The sequence below is a fragment of the Ptychodera flava genome, chromosome 10 (genome assembly GCF_041260155.1).
Source record: "Ptychodera flava strain L36383 chromosome 10, AS_Pfla_20210202, whole genome shotgun sequence".
Taxonomy (NCBI): domain Eukaryota; kingdom Metazoa; phylum Hemichordata; class Enteropneusta; family Ptychoderidae; genus Ptychodera; species Ptychodera flava.
In genome coordinates this window covers 10,630,778-10,650,182 of record NC_091937.1, presented here as the reverse complement: position 1 = coordinate 10,650,182, position 19,405 = coordinate 10,630,778, and the positions used below count along the sequence as shown (strand labels likewise).

The 19,405-nt window shown below is 37.2% G+C and overlaps 1 protein-coding gene across 2 annotated transcripts; it reads left to right on the top strand.

Moving 5' to 3' along the window:
* The first annotated feature begins 5,847 nt into the window (after positions 1–5,847).
* Positions 5,848–19,130, top strand: LOC139141962 (uncharacterized). 2 transcript variants are annotated; one of them, XM_070711743.1, is made up of 5 exons: positions 5,848–6,191; positions 12,370–13,250; positions 14,460–14,625; positions 15,697–15,838; positions 16,555–19,130. In XM_070711743.1, the coding sequence occupies exons 1-5, from the start codon at positions 6,009–6,011 to the stop codon at positions 16,695–16,697; spliced, it is 1,515 nt and encodes a 504-aa protein (XP_070567844.1). In that variant the 5' UTR covers positions 5,848–6,008; the 3' UTR covers positions 16,698–19,130. The 2 variants fall into 2 exon arrangements, with proteins under 2 accessions (XP_070567844.1, XP_070567845.1); XM_070711744.1 differs by lacking the exon at positions 5,848–6,191 and adding an exon at positions 8,208–8,547.
* The last annotated feature ends 275 nt before the right edge of the window (positions 19,131–19,405 follow it).

The window sequence follows — 19,405 nt, the reverse complement described above, 5'->3', positions numbered from 1 at the left end:
ATTTCACTACATATTAGTAGTTGAAATAAAGTCCGCAGTAGTCAAAAATCCGCAGTTGTGAGCGTTGGACAATGAAATAAAGTGTAATGTTCAAGTGAAATGTTTGGTAAAGCAGTGTCCTTGTTATGTCTGTAACCGTAGCTCATACAGAATGTTTGTTACTGTCCAGGTGAGTAGTCGCCATGGTAACATGTATTCGTAATTATTATTCGTTGCTTTACAGCGGTACATTTCTTTTATATATTTTTGAAAATGTGAGGCCAAAGAGCTTTTTAGGGAATATTGTATATTGTGTCAATGAATAGGTAACCATTTACACATGCGAATGTAATGATGTTTTGGACAAGTTAAAAGTGGCATGGGAAATCGTGCAACAATAATTTCACCACTGTTATTTAATATATAGTAATGTGTCGTCGTAGGCTATTGGTAACCTACTTGACAGTTTCAATCTCTCGGACAAAATAACTTGTATGTCTTAAAGGGTGTGCATGAGGATATGTACATGCATACGTATGTGCATGCCTCTCTCTCTCTCTCTCTCTCAGACATCACAGGTCAATTTACTTCATATCAAGATGGCGGCTCTCAAATGGTGACCAGCGGTAAAAATCTTAAAACCCTGGGGAGACAAAGTGACATTGTACACATCTTTTTGCAGATAATTGTCAAATGATTCTGAAGAGAGACGTTCATGTTCGGCCAACTTGGATTTTTGAGTACACAAGTCATCAATACGCTTATACTGAATATACTAAAAACACCTACTCATGTACTTTGTGTTTCGCTCACTTAGGTTTTGCTGAGTCATCACGGTCAAAATTCGATTATCATTTGAAAAGAATACAACTATATTGCAGCACGGATACATCTACGAATAAGGCAAACAAGTAAGAAGTTACAAAAGTAAGACATTTTATCTGCGGCAAACGTTCATACAGCGCCACCGATGGTGGAGTTCAGGAGGTCATTCCTTAGGCTGGTCCTCTTTTGCCCAGACAGTCCTCCAAGCAAGACTGCCATTTCGGCAGCTCGACCTCAGAATTTGAGCTTACCCACGTACACGTGAATATGTAACACCCTCCCTTGAAGAGATATCATTTCAAAGCGTCCCTCACAAATAATAATATTTATGCATGTAAGTCAATAAGTTTTACGCAGTCTGCTGCGAATGTGTTGATTCAGCCTTGTGATTACTACGTTTATCACGATGGTATTACTGGCCTCGTGAACGTGCTGTTCATTTGAATGATTCATTCCCCGATTATGGAGCGAATCACGTAGTGTTACTTTGGTATAGTGTATTTTGCTAACAATCACCTTTTGCAAAGTTTAAGTCAATTTTCATTAATTTATTACCCTAAGCTCCTCATGACAGCTTTCCCCCAGACAAATCTAGACGTGGCCAGATGTTGCTATCGCAGCCTAAGGACAAAGCGGTCGATGTCTACCATTGATAAGTTTACATTATTCCTGAACAATCACAGTTTGGCTCTTACGATATATTGGCAACCCCATTCCATTTAGCTGAAAATGTTATCTGAATACACGTGAAGTCATTAGTAGGCTAACTATTTAAAAATGGACTATGCTTAGCAAAAGAGATTGCATCGTAATCTGCAAGCCACAGGACATACATCATGTCAACAAAAGTTATGACGACCAAATCTAGCGCAAATGAAACCAAGAACAAAATGTGAGAAATCCGAACTTTGCTCTTTTTATTCACCCTTTCACGAGCATTGTGATTTTTTCAACCCTGCAATGCGACTTAAAAATGACGCAAGAACCGCAAACAACAGATTTCTTACGGTTAGCAATGGTCAGCGGAACCATTATACTTAGACTTGGTAAAGTAAAATAGGGGAACGCAACATATTGGCAATTAAATTATGTTAGGAGTTGGTGAGGTTTAATATTTTGTTGTATGGCCTTTTTTGTACTCGTTTCGTGACTACTTTATATCGTATATACATGTTGTGCACTGTGTTGTATTTCGGCTATTTGATATTAAAAATTAGCCACGGAGGGACGAAGCCGGATCGGTCATATATGACACACAAAACAGTGCACAAAATGAATATGTTATACAGAAGTAGTCGCTGAACGAGTACATAAACATAATTTTATAGCCTATGCGTTGAGCCGCGTTCCATTTTTTACTAATTTTAATATTTAATATCTCAGAAGAAACAAATTATCTCCAAGCAAAAGTAATAAAGACGCATATGCATAAATGAAGGTAAGACTATACAAACAGATGAACACCAACGACTTAACACAATCCTCACAGTATCAAAACATAGAGATTCTTACAAGTTTGTTGGAAGAACAAAGCGATTAAAATGAACCAAGACACAAAAACTCAAAAGGCTTCATAGCACCAAATAGCCGACACACAACATAGTGCACAACATGATTATACTTTACAGAAATTTTCACTGAACGAGTAATCAGAATGGGCAATCAGACCATACCGCAAACCATTAAACCACACAACTCCTAACACAATTTAGGGCCTAATAGCCGATGTGTGGGGCAGCGTTTCCGTATTTTATTTTATCAAGAGCTTCTACTTAGAACCAATGTGAAGGAACTGGCTATGGCGTCTCCAACGAATCTTTGTAGTTTTGTAAATGCGCTGCATCATAATCTTGATTGATGTGATCACATGAATCACAGTCCCTCCACCTGTGTGGAGCACTGTGATTGAGTCTAAAGGTAAGCCCAAGCTGTTACCTTCTATCGAGAGTGAAGCGTTTTCTGACTTTACGTTCTGGAAAGATATTTTATAACAGCTTCATTTTACCGTATCTTTGTTATTGGTCTGATGTTTGGGGATGTACTTCGGCTGCCAGTATTGAGATTCTAGAGTGTATCCAATAACTTGCAATTCTTTTAATTTTGGAAGTGACTCTACTGTGTCTATAAAGGATTTTTTATTCCAGATTACAATAGTAACTACTGAACCTTGAAGTAAAATTAAATAGATTAAACCTTGTTTTTAAAGCTATGAGAAAGATCGCACCAGAGAATATTAATGCACTTTAACGAGTATCGTTCCGCGAAGCTTATTAAGAACAGCTGATCAGTATGATTTACAGATTACCAGAGCGGGGACAGAGGGTTTGAGAATATTGTTCCATTCCAAGGTGTTAAAGATTTTCGCAATTATATTTTTTATTTAAGAGCAGTAGATAGTGTAAAAACCTATGGGATTATCGATAGTGATAATTTAAGATTAATTATAGAGTAGTATCAAGTTTTTGATAATTGATACCAATATTGAGGTTTTCTAACCAAAAAATGTGTTTGTTTATGTTTGGTTTGGGAAAAGGGGGGTCAGCCCATTTTCGAAAGTAGGACTTGGAGCTCTGCATGTTTTAGTAGGTGTGTCAACCACTTTTGCATGTTCGCAAATAATAATCCACCGTCGTCCCGAAGAAACCGACCAGTCCCTTAGTGAGTAGAAGTAAATGGAGAAATTAGAATACTTTAGCCGACACTTTTTTGAAAAATTAGTGTTTACGCTAAAACGCATGTTTCAAAGGGTATAATATTTATTGAAGTAAGTCAATAGCTTTTACGCAGTCTGCTGTGAATGTGTTGATTCAGCCTTGCGATTACAACGTTTATCACCAGAAAGCTAGGAAACAGCCAACAGGTTGTTAAATCCATTATTTTGATGGCCTTACACGCAATGTGAACGTGCTGTTCAATTGAAGGATTCAATCCCCGATTATGAAGCGAATCAAGCAGTGTCACTTCGATACTATGCAAATATGTGTTAAGATGGTGTTGAACGTAACACAGCGCATTTTGCTCAGAATCACTTTTGCAAAAGTTAAGTCAATTTTCATTAATTTATTAACCTAAGCTCGACATGGCAGCTTTTCCCCAGACAGATGTAGACGTGGCCGGATGTCGCTATCGCAGCATAAAAAGACAACAGGCCACACGTCTATTATTATTCGTAAATTTACATTATCCCTCAGCTGTCAAACTTGTGACACCCGAACAAATCACATTTGGCTCTTACGATAGATTGGTAACCCCCAACTGTTTAGCTGACAATGTTTTCTGAATAAACGTGAAGTCATTGGTAGGCTAACTATTTAAAAATTGACTTTCCTTTGCTCAGCAAATGAGATTGCATCGTGAGTTACAACCCACAAGGCACACAGCATGTCAGCAACAGCCATGGCGATCAAATCTAGCGCAAATGAATGCAATGGTGCTGTGGGAAATCCGAACTTTGCTCTTTTTCTTCACCCTTTCACAAGCATTGTGATTTTTCCACACTGCAAAGTGACTCGAAAATGACGCAAGAAAACGCAAGAACAAGTTTTCTTGCGGTTAGCAAGGGTCAGGGGAACCACTACACTTAGACGTGGCAAAGTAAAATAGGGAATTGCTAGTCATCGCTATTGAATTATGTTAGGAGTTGTATGCTTTAATTTTTTAGGGTATGGCTTTATTTTTTCCTCGTTCTGTAGTTAGAGTGATCTAACATTTGTACATAAAGATCGAGAATAGTAGTATCGGTGGATGTGTTATAAAACGAAATAGACCAATTTCTGTGTTTGGAAAAATTGAAATTAAATATTGGTCGCGTTCGCATTGTAGCTTTACAAGAAGGCCTAAGTGCAAAGCCAGTGTGAATTTATCAACATTTATGCAAATCGACTGATTTCCTGGCATGCTTTTTCTGCTAGTTTCAGCTTTAAAAATTAACTCCACACAGGCTGGGTCACCTTGTGTGAAATTTTAATATATGTTTTTTAAATACTGTAATACATAAAGACAATTTTACTTTGCAATTAAGTTCTTACATTTTGAGTAATAGTGATTTCAGTTCCACTCATTATGATTGCAATCATTTTTGAATTTGAGCCTTTCAACCCCTGCCGTCATGTGGCTATTAACATGAGCAGTTTGTAATAGTGTTAAGGAAGTCTTCTCTTGTATAGATACAAAAATCTTCATCAATGTTGCTCAGTTTGTGACTTGAAAAGTGTATAGTACGAAGCTTATCAAAAAGAAAATGTTGTGAATGTCACTTGCATTTATTCTGTGAAAGTGTATGATACACTACGATTTTCACAATGATAACAAAAAATGGATTCTGCATGGCGCGGCTGTAGCATTCAATGGCGTACGACAAACAAAAGTTTAAAAATATTGAAATATCGATGACAACACCAGTAGATGAAATTATGTGTAGGTTATATGAAAAAATGTATTGTGTTAAAACTACCACAAAGTCCAATGAGATTCATCCTGAAATGATAAAAAGGTGGACATTTTTGACCTGGAATGAAATATTTTCCGTTTTCCATAAGCTGTCAATGTAGTAACGGGTTACAAAGGACCTTTGAAACGGTGTCAACAACAACAAGAATCATGTAACAAACAGGATTTTCTAAATTTATTTTTGGGGGTAAACGGTTCGAAATAAGCTTAGTGAACGATTTCTGATGTCTATCAAGCAGAAGTTTCTTACACTGAAATATTACAAAAAACTCGCTGTCATATATCAAGTATTTCGGATATCCTGGAGTAATAACTCTTCAAATACCCCAAAAGCTTTGTTACATACATCCTGGTTTACGTTGCAGGAGTTTTCTAGGTAAGTAATCTCCAACAATCGTTTTAAATTTTTATTTGGCCCCTTTTGATTTAAAACGTCAGCTGCAAAGTGACACATTTCTTAAATCCGTTCAATGAGACACCAAATTTGCTCTCCCTGCCATCGATCACTCATATTTTATATGAACATAAATTAATAAGCTCTTTATCAGTATTGTGCAATGCTATTTAAATAATGTTGCACGGAACATGATGATGTTTTTATACTGAGGGACTTGTCTAAAAGATCAACGGTAAAGTCTTTCATGGCGGTTTTCACCCACATAGTACCGATTTAAGGAAAGTATCGTCCACCATAACCAAAAAAAAAATCCACTAAATAAGGGTTATCACATTGTCACTAATCACGCCAGTCGACAATGTCGCCTATTTCCAATACGTTAAGCAAGGTACAGAAAAACAAAAAACACATCTTCCTCGGTCTCCTGTGTTTATCAGCAGTGGTCTTCTTACTGTATTCGCCAGACGGCATCACTATGCATGGGTTTTGGAAGACATTCAACTGGAGGAATGGATATGGCATAATCAGCATTACGCAGAAGGTAAGAAATAACATTATACACACACACACACACACACACACACACACACACACATATATATATCAATATATTATTATATACCATTATCATATATATATATATATATATATATATATATATATATATATATATATATATATAATATCATTCAAATATTCAAAGAGAAAATGTGTTTTCCGTGAGTAAAGACGGGTGTTTTATGTCATAGCTGTGTTATTATGCTTTCAATAAAAGAAAGGTCCTGTCAGACACTGTGCACGTTAGATTTGGTTAAAACCAGCATTGAAAGGCACACACAATTTGAACCAAATAAAAGGTTCCAAGACGAGAAATTGACCTTTTTAATCTAACCAATCTGACACAAACTTGCAGGAATGTAAACTGTCACAACGCTCTTCCAAAGTGTGTCTCAGACTTTTTCTTACTTGCTTCGTTTTATTTGTGCACAATTTTAAAGAAACTAGGATTACATTTACCACTCTTGAAGTTTTCCTGCCAATGAAATTGTTTAAGAAGGTTTAAAAAATTCTGAGACATTTTTTGAAGATCCCTAGAACAGTTTTCACTCACACAAATTTCAGCCACATATCTCACAGCATTGCAACAAAACATAGGGAAAACCGATTTTTGAAAGGTTATGCAAATTACTTGTCACTTGATAGTATGTAAACAATGATGACAAAAATATTTCCTTATATCTAGCTTTCCGGAAATTTACGGGGGTTCTGAGCTTATTAACTACTAGAGAATTGTTAGTTTAAAATTATCAATTTCTTGTCTTGGAATATTAAAAGCGCATCATTCTTTTCTCTTATCCATTGTTTTGTAAGGGCCATGATTCTACTTTTCCAATACTACTGGTAGTGACCGTTTCTATTTAAACGTTAAAGAGGTAATGGAGCTACTAAGATAGAAATTGTCACATTCAATGCCTTTGGAACTAGTTAAAGGACAGCAATAAAATGACGGGTTTCAGAGAATTAGCCATGAGTACACAGAATCTATCATTCTGGGCAATTTCAATGTGAATCTTATGGACAATTACAAAGGTGACAAGTGGAAACGTGTCTTTGTAAATTGATCAGTGTCATACAGAATTGATCAATCAACCAACAAGAATTATGAAGAATACTGAGTCTCTTATCGAGTGTATCTTCGTTCCAAATCCCAATACTATAACACTGTCTTTTGTATCCCATTACCATCTAAGCGATCATTGGCCTGTTTGTGTCACCCGTAGTTCTAGAAAACAGGTTGTCATATATAAAGTCCACTGTTCTAATGTTACAAATGTTGAGACCCGAGTTCCACGGCGATCAATTTTCGGTCCGCTGCTGTTTATCACGTTCGTAAATGATTTGCCACTTCATTCGAATAGTTCTCAATCCACAACATTTGCTGACAATACCACTCTCCATACGTCTGGTAAGATTTACGATCATTAGTAAGTAGTGTGATGAAAACAGATTGAGTATCAATGGAGAGAAATCATAATCAATGTTAATTACACTGATCTGCACAAAAGCTGTCATTTGCCGCTTCTGTGAATAACGTTGACTTAGATTGCGTTCATGGTAAAAATAAAGCTATTCAGAGTCATGTTGCATCATAATCTGAATTGGTCTTATCACATGAATCACAGTTCCTCCACCTGTGTTGAGCGACTGTGATTGAATCCAAAGGTAAGCCCAGCCTATTACCTTCTATCGAGAGTGAAGCGTTTTATGACTTCACGTTCGAGAAAAATATTTTATAACAGCTTCATTTTACCGTATCTTTGTTATCGTCCTAATGTTTGGGGCTCTAGTTCGGCTGCCAATATAGATATTCTCGAGTGTGTCCAAAACGTTCAGTTCGTTTAATTTGGAAACTGAGTCTTCTGTGCCAATACAGAATCTTTATTCCCTTTTACAACGATTGCTTTAATCATCACAGTAAAATTGAATAGACTAATCCTTGTTTTTAAAGCTACGAGAAAGATCGCACCAGAAAATATTAATGCACTTTAAAGACTATCGTCCCGCGAAACTTAAGATCTGCTGTCAGTATCTTTTACAGATTCCCAGAGGGAGAACTGAATTTTTAGAATATCATTACGAGCCAAGATGTCAAAGATTTTAACAATCTACCTCCATATTTAGGAGCAGTAGACAGTGTAAAAACATACGTAGTTATCGAGAGCAATAAATAAAGATTAATTATAGAGTAGTACCAAGTTTTTGACTTAATTTATTATTGGTACCAACATTGAGATTTTCTAGCCCAAAAATATTTTGTTTCTCTTTGCTTTTGGAGAAGGGATGAGAGGTCAGCCTGTTTCGAAAGTTGGACTTGGAGCCCTGACTGATTTTAAGAGGTGGGTCAATCACCTTTTGATGTTCGAAGATAATAACCCATCGTCAGGCCGAAGAAACTGCCAAGTGCCTTAGTAGAGAAAGTGACCCACGAAATTATAATACTTTAACCGACAGTTTTTGACGATAGTGTTTACGCTAAAACGCATGTTTCAAGGAGTATAATATTTATTTATGTAAGTCAATAGCTGATACGCAGTCTGCTGCGAATGTGTTGATTCAGTGTAGTGATTACTACGTTTATTACCGAAAAGCTAGGAAAGAGTCAATAAGTTGTAAAGCCTATTTTTTCGATGGCATTAGAACGCGCTGTTCAATTGAATGATACAATCCCCCTTTATGAAGCGAATCAATCAGTATTACTTTTGTACTTTGAAACAATGTGTTCAAGTTGGCGTTGCACGTAACATAGCGTATTTTGCTCAGAATCGCTTTCAGCAAAGGTTAACTCAATTTTCATTACTTTATTAACCCAAGCTCCACATGACGGCTTTTCCCCACACAGATAAAGAAGTGGCCAGCTGTCGCTATCGCAGCGAAAACAGAAAACTGGCCACTTCTATTAATATTCATGGGGTTACATTATCTCAAAGCTATCAAACTAATGACGCTTGAAAAATCACAATTTGGCTCTTACGATAGATTGGTAACCTCATGCTTTTTAGCTGACAATGTTTTCTGAATAAATGTGAAGTCATTGGTAGGCCAACTATTTAAAAAGTGACTTTCCTTTACTTAGCAAATTAAATGGTATTATCAGTTACAACTTCAAAGCATACAGATGTCATCAAAAGTTATGACGATCAAACATGTTTTGTGGTACGGCAGTGTATTTTTTTCGTTCCTTGACCGATTTTGTGTAGCATGCATGTTCATGTTGTGCACTGTGTTGTATTTCGGCTATTTGATATTAGATATTAACCATTGCGAGACCAAGCCGGAAAGGTCATCTATGAGACACAACATAGTAGTCACTGAGCGAGTACACGATCGGACAATACCAAAACATTAAACTGCACAACTCCTAACAATTAATTAATAGCTGCGATTCTCTTTTTTTACGAATTACAATATTTAGTATCACAATTATTGTGAATAAACAAATTACCTAAATAAAATAAATAAATAAAGACACATAGGTGCAGGTAAGACTTGGCAAACATAATGAACACTGACGACGAGGAACCAGTGTCTTAAAGAGGCACTCCCACTTGGTAACGTTTTTAAAACACATTTTTTTTAATGCCAACGGTCGGTATTTGACATGGCGACTGCGCGCGGATCGCGAGATATCGATAAAAACATGTCCTCAAAAAAGTTAAAGTTTGGATTCCGGTGGCCCATCTGAATTCAGCTTCCGAACATAGAACGTTCGGCACTGGGACCATTGTCAACTAAGCTATGGAGTACGAGTCTACGCTGACGCTGCTGTACGCCACAGCAGTACCACTCGCGTCGGTGAGCGGTCATGTCCCATGGGAGAAAGCCGAATACTACTGACTCGGCAAAAAAACGAAAAACAAAGTTTGCTGATTCCACCAGAATTCGCATAGGTGACTAGCACAGATAGGTGCGGTTGATACATAGTATGCATAGTGGCCTCCGCGTGGTATGCGCGCATACCACACGCGGCGGCCGCTATGTATCGAACCACGCGTAACTGTGTGGCAGACGACAAAATGTAGTCATCAGAGGCAACTAATATTTTACACGTAAAAACTGATTTCTATGTGGTATTGTTTAAAAATTTAATACAACGTATTGAGTATAATGAAAACGACAAAAACTAAGGAGAATTTTTCAAAAAGAATTACCAGAGGTAAAGGAATTGATAATGATGTATATAAAGTCATCGCAGTAGGAGGTAAATTAATTGCGTCATTCGAACGTTTTTGGACTCCTTAGAATATCGTCAATCAGCACAACAACACACTTTCGGGGGATTTCGGGTCATAACCAGAAACGATCGTAAAACTTCGGGATGTGAAAAATACGCTCTGGAAATGACATGTTTTTATCAATATCTTGCGATCCGCGCGCAGTCGCCACGTCAAATATCGACCGTTGGCATTAAAAAAATGTGTTTTAAAAATGTTACCAAGTGGGAGTGCCTCTTTAACACAAGCCTCACATTATCGAAATGTAGACATTCTAACAATTCTGTCAGATGAACACAGTGATTAAAATAAACCAAAAGACACAAACTCAAGCGACTGATGAAGGAACTGCTCAGGGTTCCGAAAAGAAAGCGTTAAATGATCACAGTGTCTCAACATAACCGATCCGGCTTCATAACACCGAATTGCCGACACACAACATGGTGCACAACATGAATGTACTATACAAAATAGTCACTGACCGAGTACTAAAATCAGATAATACCGCAAAATATTGAACCACATAACTCCTAACATTATTTAATAGCCGATGTGTGGAGCAGCGTTCCCTTATTTTACTGTATCAAGAGCTTTTACTTTAGAACCAGCTGTGAAGGAACTGGCTCTTGCGTCTCAAGCGAAACTTTGTGGCTGTGTAAATGTATGTTTTTTGTAATTTAGAATTTATTTATAGGTAAGAAGATGTCTAAAATTAACACCTGACTTGTACATAGGCCAAGGGTCATTAAAATGGTGAGAACAGCCATGTTATCCAATCACCTGCGCGTTTCGTGAAAGGTGTCTAAAATATTGGACTGATCTAACATTTGTAGAAAAATATCGAGAACAGTAGTATTAGTGGATGTGTTATAATACCAACTAGGCCAGTTTCTGTGAGGGAAAAAATTGAAATTGAATATTGGTCGCATTCGCAGTGTAGCTTGCCAAGCAATCGTAAGTTTCGTGCGTAAAAAAATGTTACTTTATTCACATTTATGCAAATCGACAGATTTCCTGGCATATTTTTCTCCTATTTCAGCTTTAAAAAATAAATCCACTTAGGCCGGGTCACTTTTGTGAATTTTTTATAGAGTTTTTTTCCGAATCTATAAAACATAAGTACAGTTTTATTTTGCAATGAAGTTCTTACCATGGTTTTCAATCGCTTTTCCATTCGAGTCTTTCCAACCCAGCCGTTTAGGTATGAGTATATCATTGTCGTTTATTTCTACATATACTGTAGTTTAAAAAGAAATGTTACATTCCATAAAGTAGTATCAAGTTTTGACTCAAATTAATTTTATTATAGATACGAAACGAGGGTGGTTTACCCCCAAAATGTACCTTTCAACTATTTCAAGTTATTGCTACCATATTAAATTTAGGCTTCACGATTTATTGAAAATATATTCAGAAAAATATATTGTATAGTTTTTATATAAGACATATTGATTTCAAAAAGTGTGTAAGTAAAGCGTAACGCCAACTTAAGTGATCAATTTAAGTAGGAAACAGTCGTAATGACTAAGGAGACCGTTGGCGACAAATGAATTTACCATAAAGTTATAACACCCTGTCATCTACGCTTATCTCTCCTGTGAACCGCTGTCATCTCCACTGTGACATTCGTTCTTCTCCCTATATATAAGAAATATATAAAAGGCTGTACATAAGAAAAGGCTAAGGAACACGGACCGCCATGTCGATATCCTGTACCAAGCTTGCCCAGCTATATTATCTACCATTATATTTGAATGGGTAAGAGAGAGAGAGAGAGAGAGAGAGAGAGAGAGAGAGAGAGAGAGAGAGAGAGAGAGAATTATAAGTACCAACTCTGATTTTCTCATACCTAATATTCGCCTATTCGCCTATTCGCCTACGTTTAAGCAGCAAGATGGGTTAAACTTAATTCTATTTTAAAATCTTAATTATTCATTTCTTTTTTAGAATCCGAATTCGACAAGTACAAGTCATCCCGCCCCCTCGCTAAGTACCAACAATGCTGCTGAACATATTCCTCTAGCGGATGACGTCTGGGCGCCAACCATGCTCGCGAGAACGGCATTGGATTCCACATCAGAGGGGACGTCGTATTCAGCTCCAACTGCTTTAAATACAATGAAAACAACAAAATCCATAAAATATGGGCCAAAAAGAAATTACTCGTACATCCTGTCTCGAAAATTACGCCAGGCAATGCAAGATCGTTTCCTATTTCCAGTAGTACTTTTTGGAGGGGGGCCAAATTTCCAATTCAGACAGCTTAAAACGTCTATTGAGTTTGCAGTTTTCACAAACAGAACTTTAGTTTTATCAGATTTCAGACACCATCGCAGCAAATATAATGTCAGCAGTGTTCATTTTGAGGATACCTTTAATGTCAGTGTATTAAACCAATTGTTGCCAACTGTTAACGTAAAACAGTTCAGAGAGAAATGCGGTGCACGCGGTAATACCGTGTTGACATTTTATAACCCATGGAGATCTTCTTCAATGAATATCGCAAATGCTTATCAAACTAGCAGAGACTGGCTAAGTAAGAGGGCGAATGTTGACATACCAAATGTTATGTCCGTCACTTTTCCAAAATCGATACCAGAGTCGTGGCGCAAGTTCAATAAAACTGCCGGTGACCGCTGCGTAGTAATGGTGTCGCCTGTAGGTTTTGAAGCAGTGCATCTTCCTAACGAGGCTGCGATATCGGACGCCATCGACGGGCACTTGGTGAGGACATCGTTCCTGCAGAAAGCAGTTGAGGATGTGCTACCTAGGCTGTGTGATGGGAAACCAATATTAGGTTTCCATTGGAGGAACAAGACTGGCGAAAAGTGAGTACATCAAGGCATACGTAGGATAGGGGAGTCTTCATTCAATCTCCATTCCCATCAATATGACATTAAACTGGTCCAATAATCATCTCCATTCAAGGTAATATATTACCAGGTCCATGGGACAATTGTGATTTACAAATTTAAGTAGGACCATCCTGAACCACTGATAGTTAGTGGTGGTACCAGGTGTCCGGAATGGGTAAGCGTACCCTGCTAGCATGCTACACCCGTCAGTATTGGTCCTAAAGTTGTCTAAATATTGTATGAAAAGATACAGGATATGAATCACTGTAATACGTCAAAGCCGGGAATGCTGTCGTTAATCATTTGAGTGACCGAGGTGTCATATTTGGCCACAATGTCGTCATATCGACCGTAGAACTTTTTGAAAGTCCTAACGAGTCTTTTTGTTGTATCTTTGTCTCAGTAATTTTGATGCCAATGAGCTGTGTCTCAGTTGAAAATCAGTGTAGGAATCACAAGCCCTACAATACCTGAGAAGTTGAGACACGTACACACCATAAGCAGGTGCAGATGGAATATTACTTGACAAGTGGGGATAATTTATAATTTCAAAATCGAAATCATCCCTTTTGTCATACAGCTTAGTGTGTAGCCCATTAGTACCCACTTGTAGGAACAGATCAAGACATACGTAGGATAGGGGAGTCTACATGCAATCTCCATTCCACATGGTATGCAAATATACGGGAATTATGCATGATCTAAGAGTGCTGACCAGTAATAAGCTTGCTTCCTCATCTGAGGTGTCTACATATTCTTCGAGTTTGCTTATCGTAGGGAGTATATTTCTGCACGCTAAAGGGTCGCCTTATACGCATGCTCAATAATATGTTCGTGTTGCCTCTACCTCTTCTGCACAAGTCCTGAAGACTAACCTATAAGCTATGCTTTGATATAAGGGTGTTATGTAATACCTTTTATACATTAGCTTACTTATCGCGCATACACATGCCCAGGGACACAATGATTCTATACCCAGAAAAGGCAGTGAGCACTTTATTTGCCATGTCTTAACAACTAAACAAAGACGTCAGATTGAAGTGCGATTATTCAAGCAATCGATTTCAGTTCAATCAACATCCCGGCTACATAGCGTTTAATATCCCAGAATATTACATAATTAAAGATGCACGTACTTTTGTCATATCGCTAATGTCTTTCAATCGCTCTCATTTCTAACAGATGTCGCTTCGGTGAATTGTCACATACAAACGATCCCAGGTGCCGTAAGCTTTTGCAAATGCAGTATGCCACCTTGGAAAGTCTGGCATTAAAAATCTCATCGATAATGGCACAGGAGAATGCTGGTTGTATTTTTATTGCCAGCGCGCCACAAGAACCTCGAGAGGTAAAACGACTGAGAGGATTGTATTATGTGCATTTCTATGCATGTGCGTGGTTTGGTGTTGATAGAGAGTTAAGTAGGTAAACAGACAGTCAGACAGACATACAGCCAGAGAGAAAGACAGAAAGACAGGGAGATAGATAAACAGAGAGATATATAAATAGACAAGAAATGGATAGATGCATAAATCAATACATAGAAAAATAGATAGATAGATAGATAGATAGATAGATAGATAGATAGATAGATAGATAGATAGATAGATAGATAGATAGATAGATAGATAGATAGATAGATAGATAGATAGATAGATAGATAGATAGATAGAACACGTATGGAGCTAATTTGGGATAATTGGATCTTTATATTTTTCTAATTTCTCGAAAGTGTTGGGTGTCCTGTAGCTGAATGTTGCAATGTTACAAAGTACTAAAAAAATAAACAAAAAAATGTATAAAGTGAAAAGAAAAGCAGAATGACAGTTGCTTTAGATACTTCGGAAACGCTGCATAAAAGGTTTCAAATTTTTGTCGCAATGAATACATATATATATATATATATATATATATATATATATATATATATATATATATATATATATATATATATATATATATATATATATATATATATATATATATATATACATACATACATACATATATATATATATACATACATATACATACATACATACATACATACATACATACATACATACATACATACATACATACATACATACATACATACATACATACATACATACATACATACATACAATACTTTGCCATGACAGGCTGTAGACTGAAAGATTCAGTCGTGTGCGGGCGTTCCGGCGCACTTCGGCCTACGACCCTTAAAAAAGATAAAGGATCGTAGGTCGCAGTGCGCCGAAGCGCCCGCACATGACTAAATCTTTCAGTCTGGACAGACTGTTCTCTGTCTAAATAAGGCACGATGATGTCTTCTGTTGTTATACATTGGTATGTTTAATGGATAATGGAATACAAAATAACAAAAAGTCATATTACATACTTCGCCACCTTACATATAGTAGTTGTTCTCTTTCAGAATATTTTACGTCAGTTTGCCGCTTACAATTTGTCTAATGTTATAATGATTGATGACGTTATCAATCTACATAACCCTGACATTGACACGTTTGCCGATGATGATTACTTCATATCTTTGATTGAGCAGGAAATTTGCGCAAGTAAGTCAACCGATTTGATCGGTAATTTGGAATATTGGTATCGTCTGTCTCAAAACTTATGAAAAATTGGATAATGCCAGTCAAATATGCAAAAATGTTTTACGGAGAGAGATGACATAATATACAGAGTCTGTTGCAAGGTGTGGCGCCCTTTCTCTCTCTCTCTCTCTCTCTCTCTCTCTCTCTCTCTCTCTCTCTCTCTCTCTCTCTCTCTCTCTCTCTCTCTCTCTCTCTCTCTCTCTCTCTCTCTCTATATATATATATATATAATATTAAACCCTCTTATCAGTAATATTTTGGAATGTCAGTTATAGTATTATAGTAAATGAATTTTCACGGGGGTTAAATTGTATTTTGAATGAACTGTGAATGCATTTTAACTCATACCTACATACCTACATACCTACCTACCTACCTACCTACATACATACATACATACACACACACACACACACACACACACACACATACATACATACATACATACATACATACATACATACATACATACATACATACATACATACATACATACATACATACATACATACATACATACATACACAGAGACAGACCGACCGACAGACAGACAGACAGACACACAGACAGACAGACATGCATGCATGCACAAAAATCCTTCCTACCATCCATGGAAATTGCATGAAAGTATAATATTACATAAATCTAATATTACCTGCATATCTTTATTCTCACAGGAAGCAAAGTTTTTCTTGGCATTGGCATATCAAATTGGTCGATGTTTGTGTTCCGTGAGAGAAAAGCATTTCAAAGAGGAATCACTTACGACGTCATCACTGACTTTCCCGATTTATCAGAGAATGTTCATTTGTACTTGTAGAATGAAAGACGTGCAGACGGTATTACGGAGACGGTATTATGGAGATACAATTTATGAAATGACTTCGTAAGATAAAATTAAATTCCACCCTTCCTATACTTTTAACGATTAAAACACCCTGGCGTTTTATTTCCAAATATTTCATCTGCTAACACGTTATGTAAATGTGTTCGAGTACTCGTTGTAAATAGTAAAGAAGAGCGCTACCTTTGTCATCTGAAGATATGTCTCTCATCCTGTGAACAGAATGGACGGAAGACACCACCTAGTCAGCTCAGCAGAACGTGCTTCTTGAACCGTAGATGTGTTCAAAGTTTCCCTACCTTTCTGTTGCTGTGTGCTTGTTTTTAGCAAGACAATTTGTTCAAATTAAGTTAAACCGATGAATATAACAAGAATTGTGATTGTTTTGTGTATTTTGTCAGCTTCCCGAACTACTTTCAGGATGTCACAGACAGTGAAAAACAATCTCCCTATTCCCGGAAGTATACTAAGATGTAATGTACTTGCAACTTGGTCTCGATCATTGATAAAACAAATCGTCACGTTTCCATCCTAATTTTGAAGGGTTTTAGTAATGTGTAAAGCATTTACAGCGAAAAAGATACAGGTATGACACGTTCATATGGTTTCATTTCCGGAGATTTTGTGTTTAAAACAAGAGTTGTTACAGCGATAGTACGCGGAAGTATACAGGACCTGGGTACTCGAGAGTTGGAATTCCGTTGTGCCTGGACAATAGATTTTTGTATTGGCTGGCTTACATATCGTCAGATTAACTTCGTTGTAAATCGTATTTAGGCTTACCCATGTGTTATATTTCCAAAACGTAGTCCTTGGAGAACCCGAGAATTGTTTACAAAATATTGCGAAGAACTGAAAATAAAGAAGGCGGCGGGTTTTTATTGTTTCTGCTCACAAATTTGTTACAAATTCACGTACGCATGATCAAGCATTATGAATCCGAAGCTGACCTTAACGACAAAGATAATCCATGTCACGCATCGCGATTGAAGGTTTATCTTTTTCAACTGTAACATAAATGTTACATAGATGGCTTCGAAGAACACTGCAATGTGTACAGAGAAAATGTTTTGGCGCTGAAGGTCAGGTAATATACTAATAAATGCTAGATAAATGCTAGAGGGCGCCATGACAACTGCTGACTGGAAGAAAAATGCTGCCATTCACCCAGTTATCGTTTTCAGTTTAGATTGAAACTTTGCAAACAGCTTAATGAACATCCCTAGGTGCCAATTAGGTTATTTTCCTTGTCTCTTTTTTACGTCGGTAGAAAACCCGATCAAAAAGTTAGTTTACGCTGAAATCTCTGCCTACGAACTTTCAATGGCCTTTGTGTGCTTCACTCACAACCATTGAATTCAACTGTGAAGTCCAGCTTCCATAACATACTTCCCAGTAATATGTTCAGTGTTAAACATGCCTGGTAAATGTATTAAGTGTGGGTCCCACAAAATGTGACCTCCACAGCTGACGAATTGCCATTAAGCAAGAAATGCAGAGCAATGCGATAGGAGGTCTCATCACCAGTTGACGATTCTAGTGTCGAAGAGCAGCTCCAGAAAATTGCCTCGCAAGTCAAATGTTTACCCAAGCTCTCAGAAACCATGCATGAAGTCAAGGCATCCCAATAACGTCACAAAGTCGATGGAATACTTCGATTCCATGTTTGAAGAAATGAGTAAGCGTATGGATGTTATCGAACGTGAAAACAAAGAACTGAAAGCAGAAAACAGCATGCTGCTGAAGAGATTAATCCAGGTAAAACGAGAGCAGGAAGAAGAGAACCAGTATAGCCGACGAGAGAATATCGAGATACATAGTATTAAAGAGATGGCAAACGAAAAGACAGAGGAAATAGCAGTAAACGTTATATAGATAGTCAATGCGGACATAAAAGCTGACGACATTAAAGCGACACACAAAAAAAGGAATGCTTCGAAGACAGACAGACAATCATCGTCAAATTTAGCGGCAGAAAGTAACATGGCGTGGAAAGATCCACTCAACTGAAACAGACGCGTTCGGATACAAGAACAGTACCTTTATTTACATAATGAGAATTTAATGCCGTTCAAACGCAACCTGATGGGGAAAGCTTACGGAAAAGGAAAGTCACTGAAGTACAGATTCCTGTGGACATTTAACGGACGAATATATGTGCGGAAGCAAGAAGGATCGCCTTCTATTGTCATCAATAATGAAGACGACTTTCGGAAAATTGTGTAATGTAGGCCTACATTACTTATGAATTGCCTTCTTTCTTTTCCTTCTGTACCCCTGTATCTGCAATATTTGAAACCAGTCCAGTTCATAACAGTAACCTTTTCTATTTTCAATGATCTTTGACCGTGACGAAAATGATGTAGATGATATATTCACAATTAATAATAAATTATGATCTAGAACTCACCACCTTAAATCATAAATTCAGCTCTACATTCGGTCGCTTTTTTTCTGTATTGCATGCAAATGCTCGATCTATTGGTCCCAGCATAGATGATGTACGTCTGTTGTATAATCGCTGTATTTCCGGTACGTTCGACTTTATTGGTGTGTCGGAAACTTGGCGAATTGATAATTCATGTTTATTTCATATGCCAAATTATTCTCTTGAGCTTAAGTGTATAAACACTAATCGGGGCGGTGGAGTAGGTGCGTATATGCACCCCTCCCTTCATAATAAA

What these genes read in the sequence shown, in the direction of transcription:
- LOC139141962 (XM_070711743.1), top strand. Translation starts at nt 6,009, where the DNA reads ATGTCGCCTATTTCCAATACGTTAAGCAAGGTACAGAAAAACAAAAAA. An exon ending in TAATCAGCATTACGCAGAAG is followed by an intron (nt 6,192 to 12,369) that starts GTAAGAAATAAC and finishes TTTCTTTTTTAG; the next exon opens with AATCCGAATTCGACAAGTAC. An exon ending in CGCCACAAGAACCTCGAGAG is followed by an intron (nt 14,626 to 15,696) that starts GTAAAACGACTG and finishes GTTCTCTTTCAG; the next exon opens with AATATTTTACGTCAGTTTGC.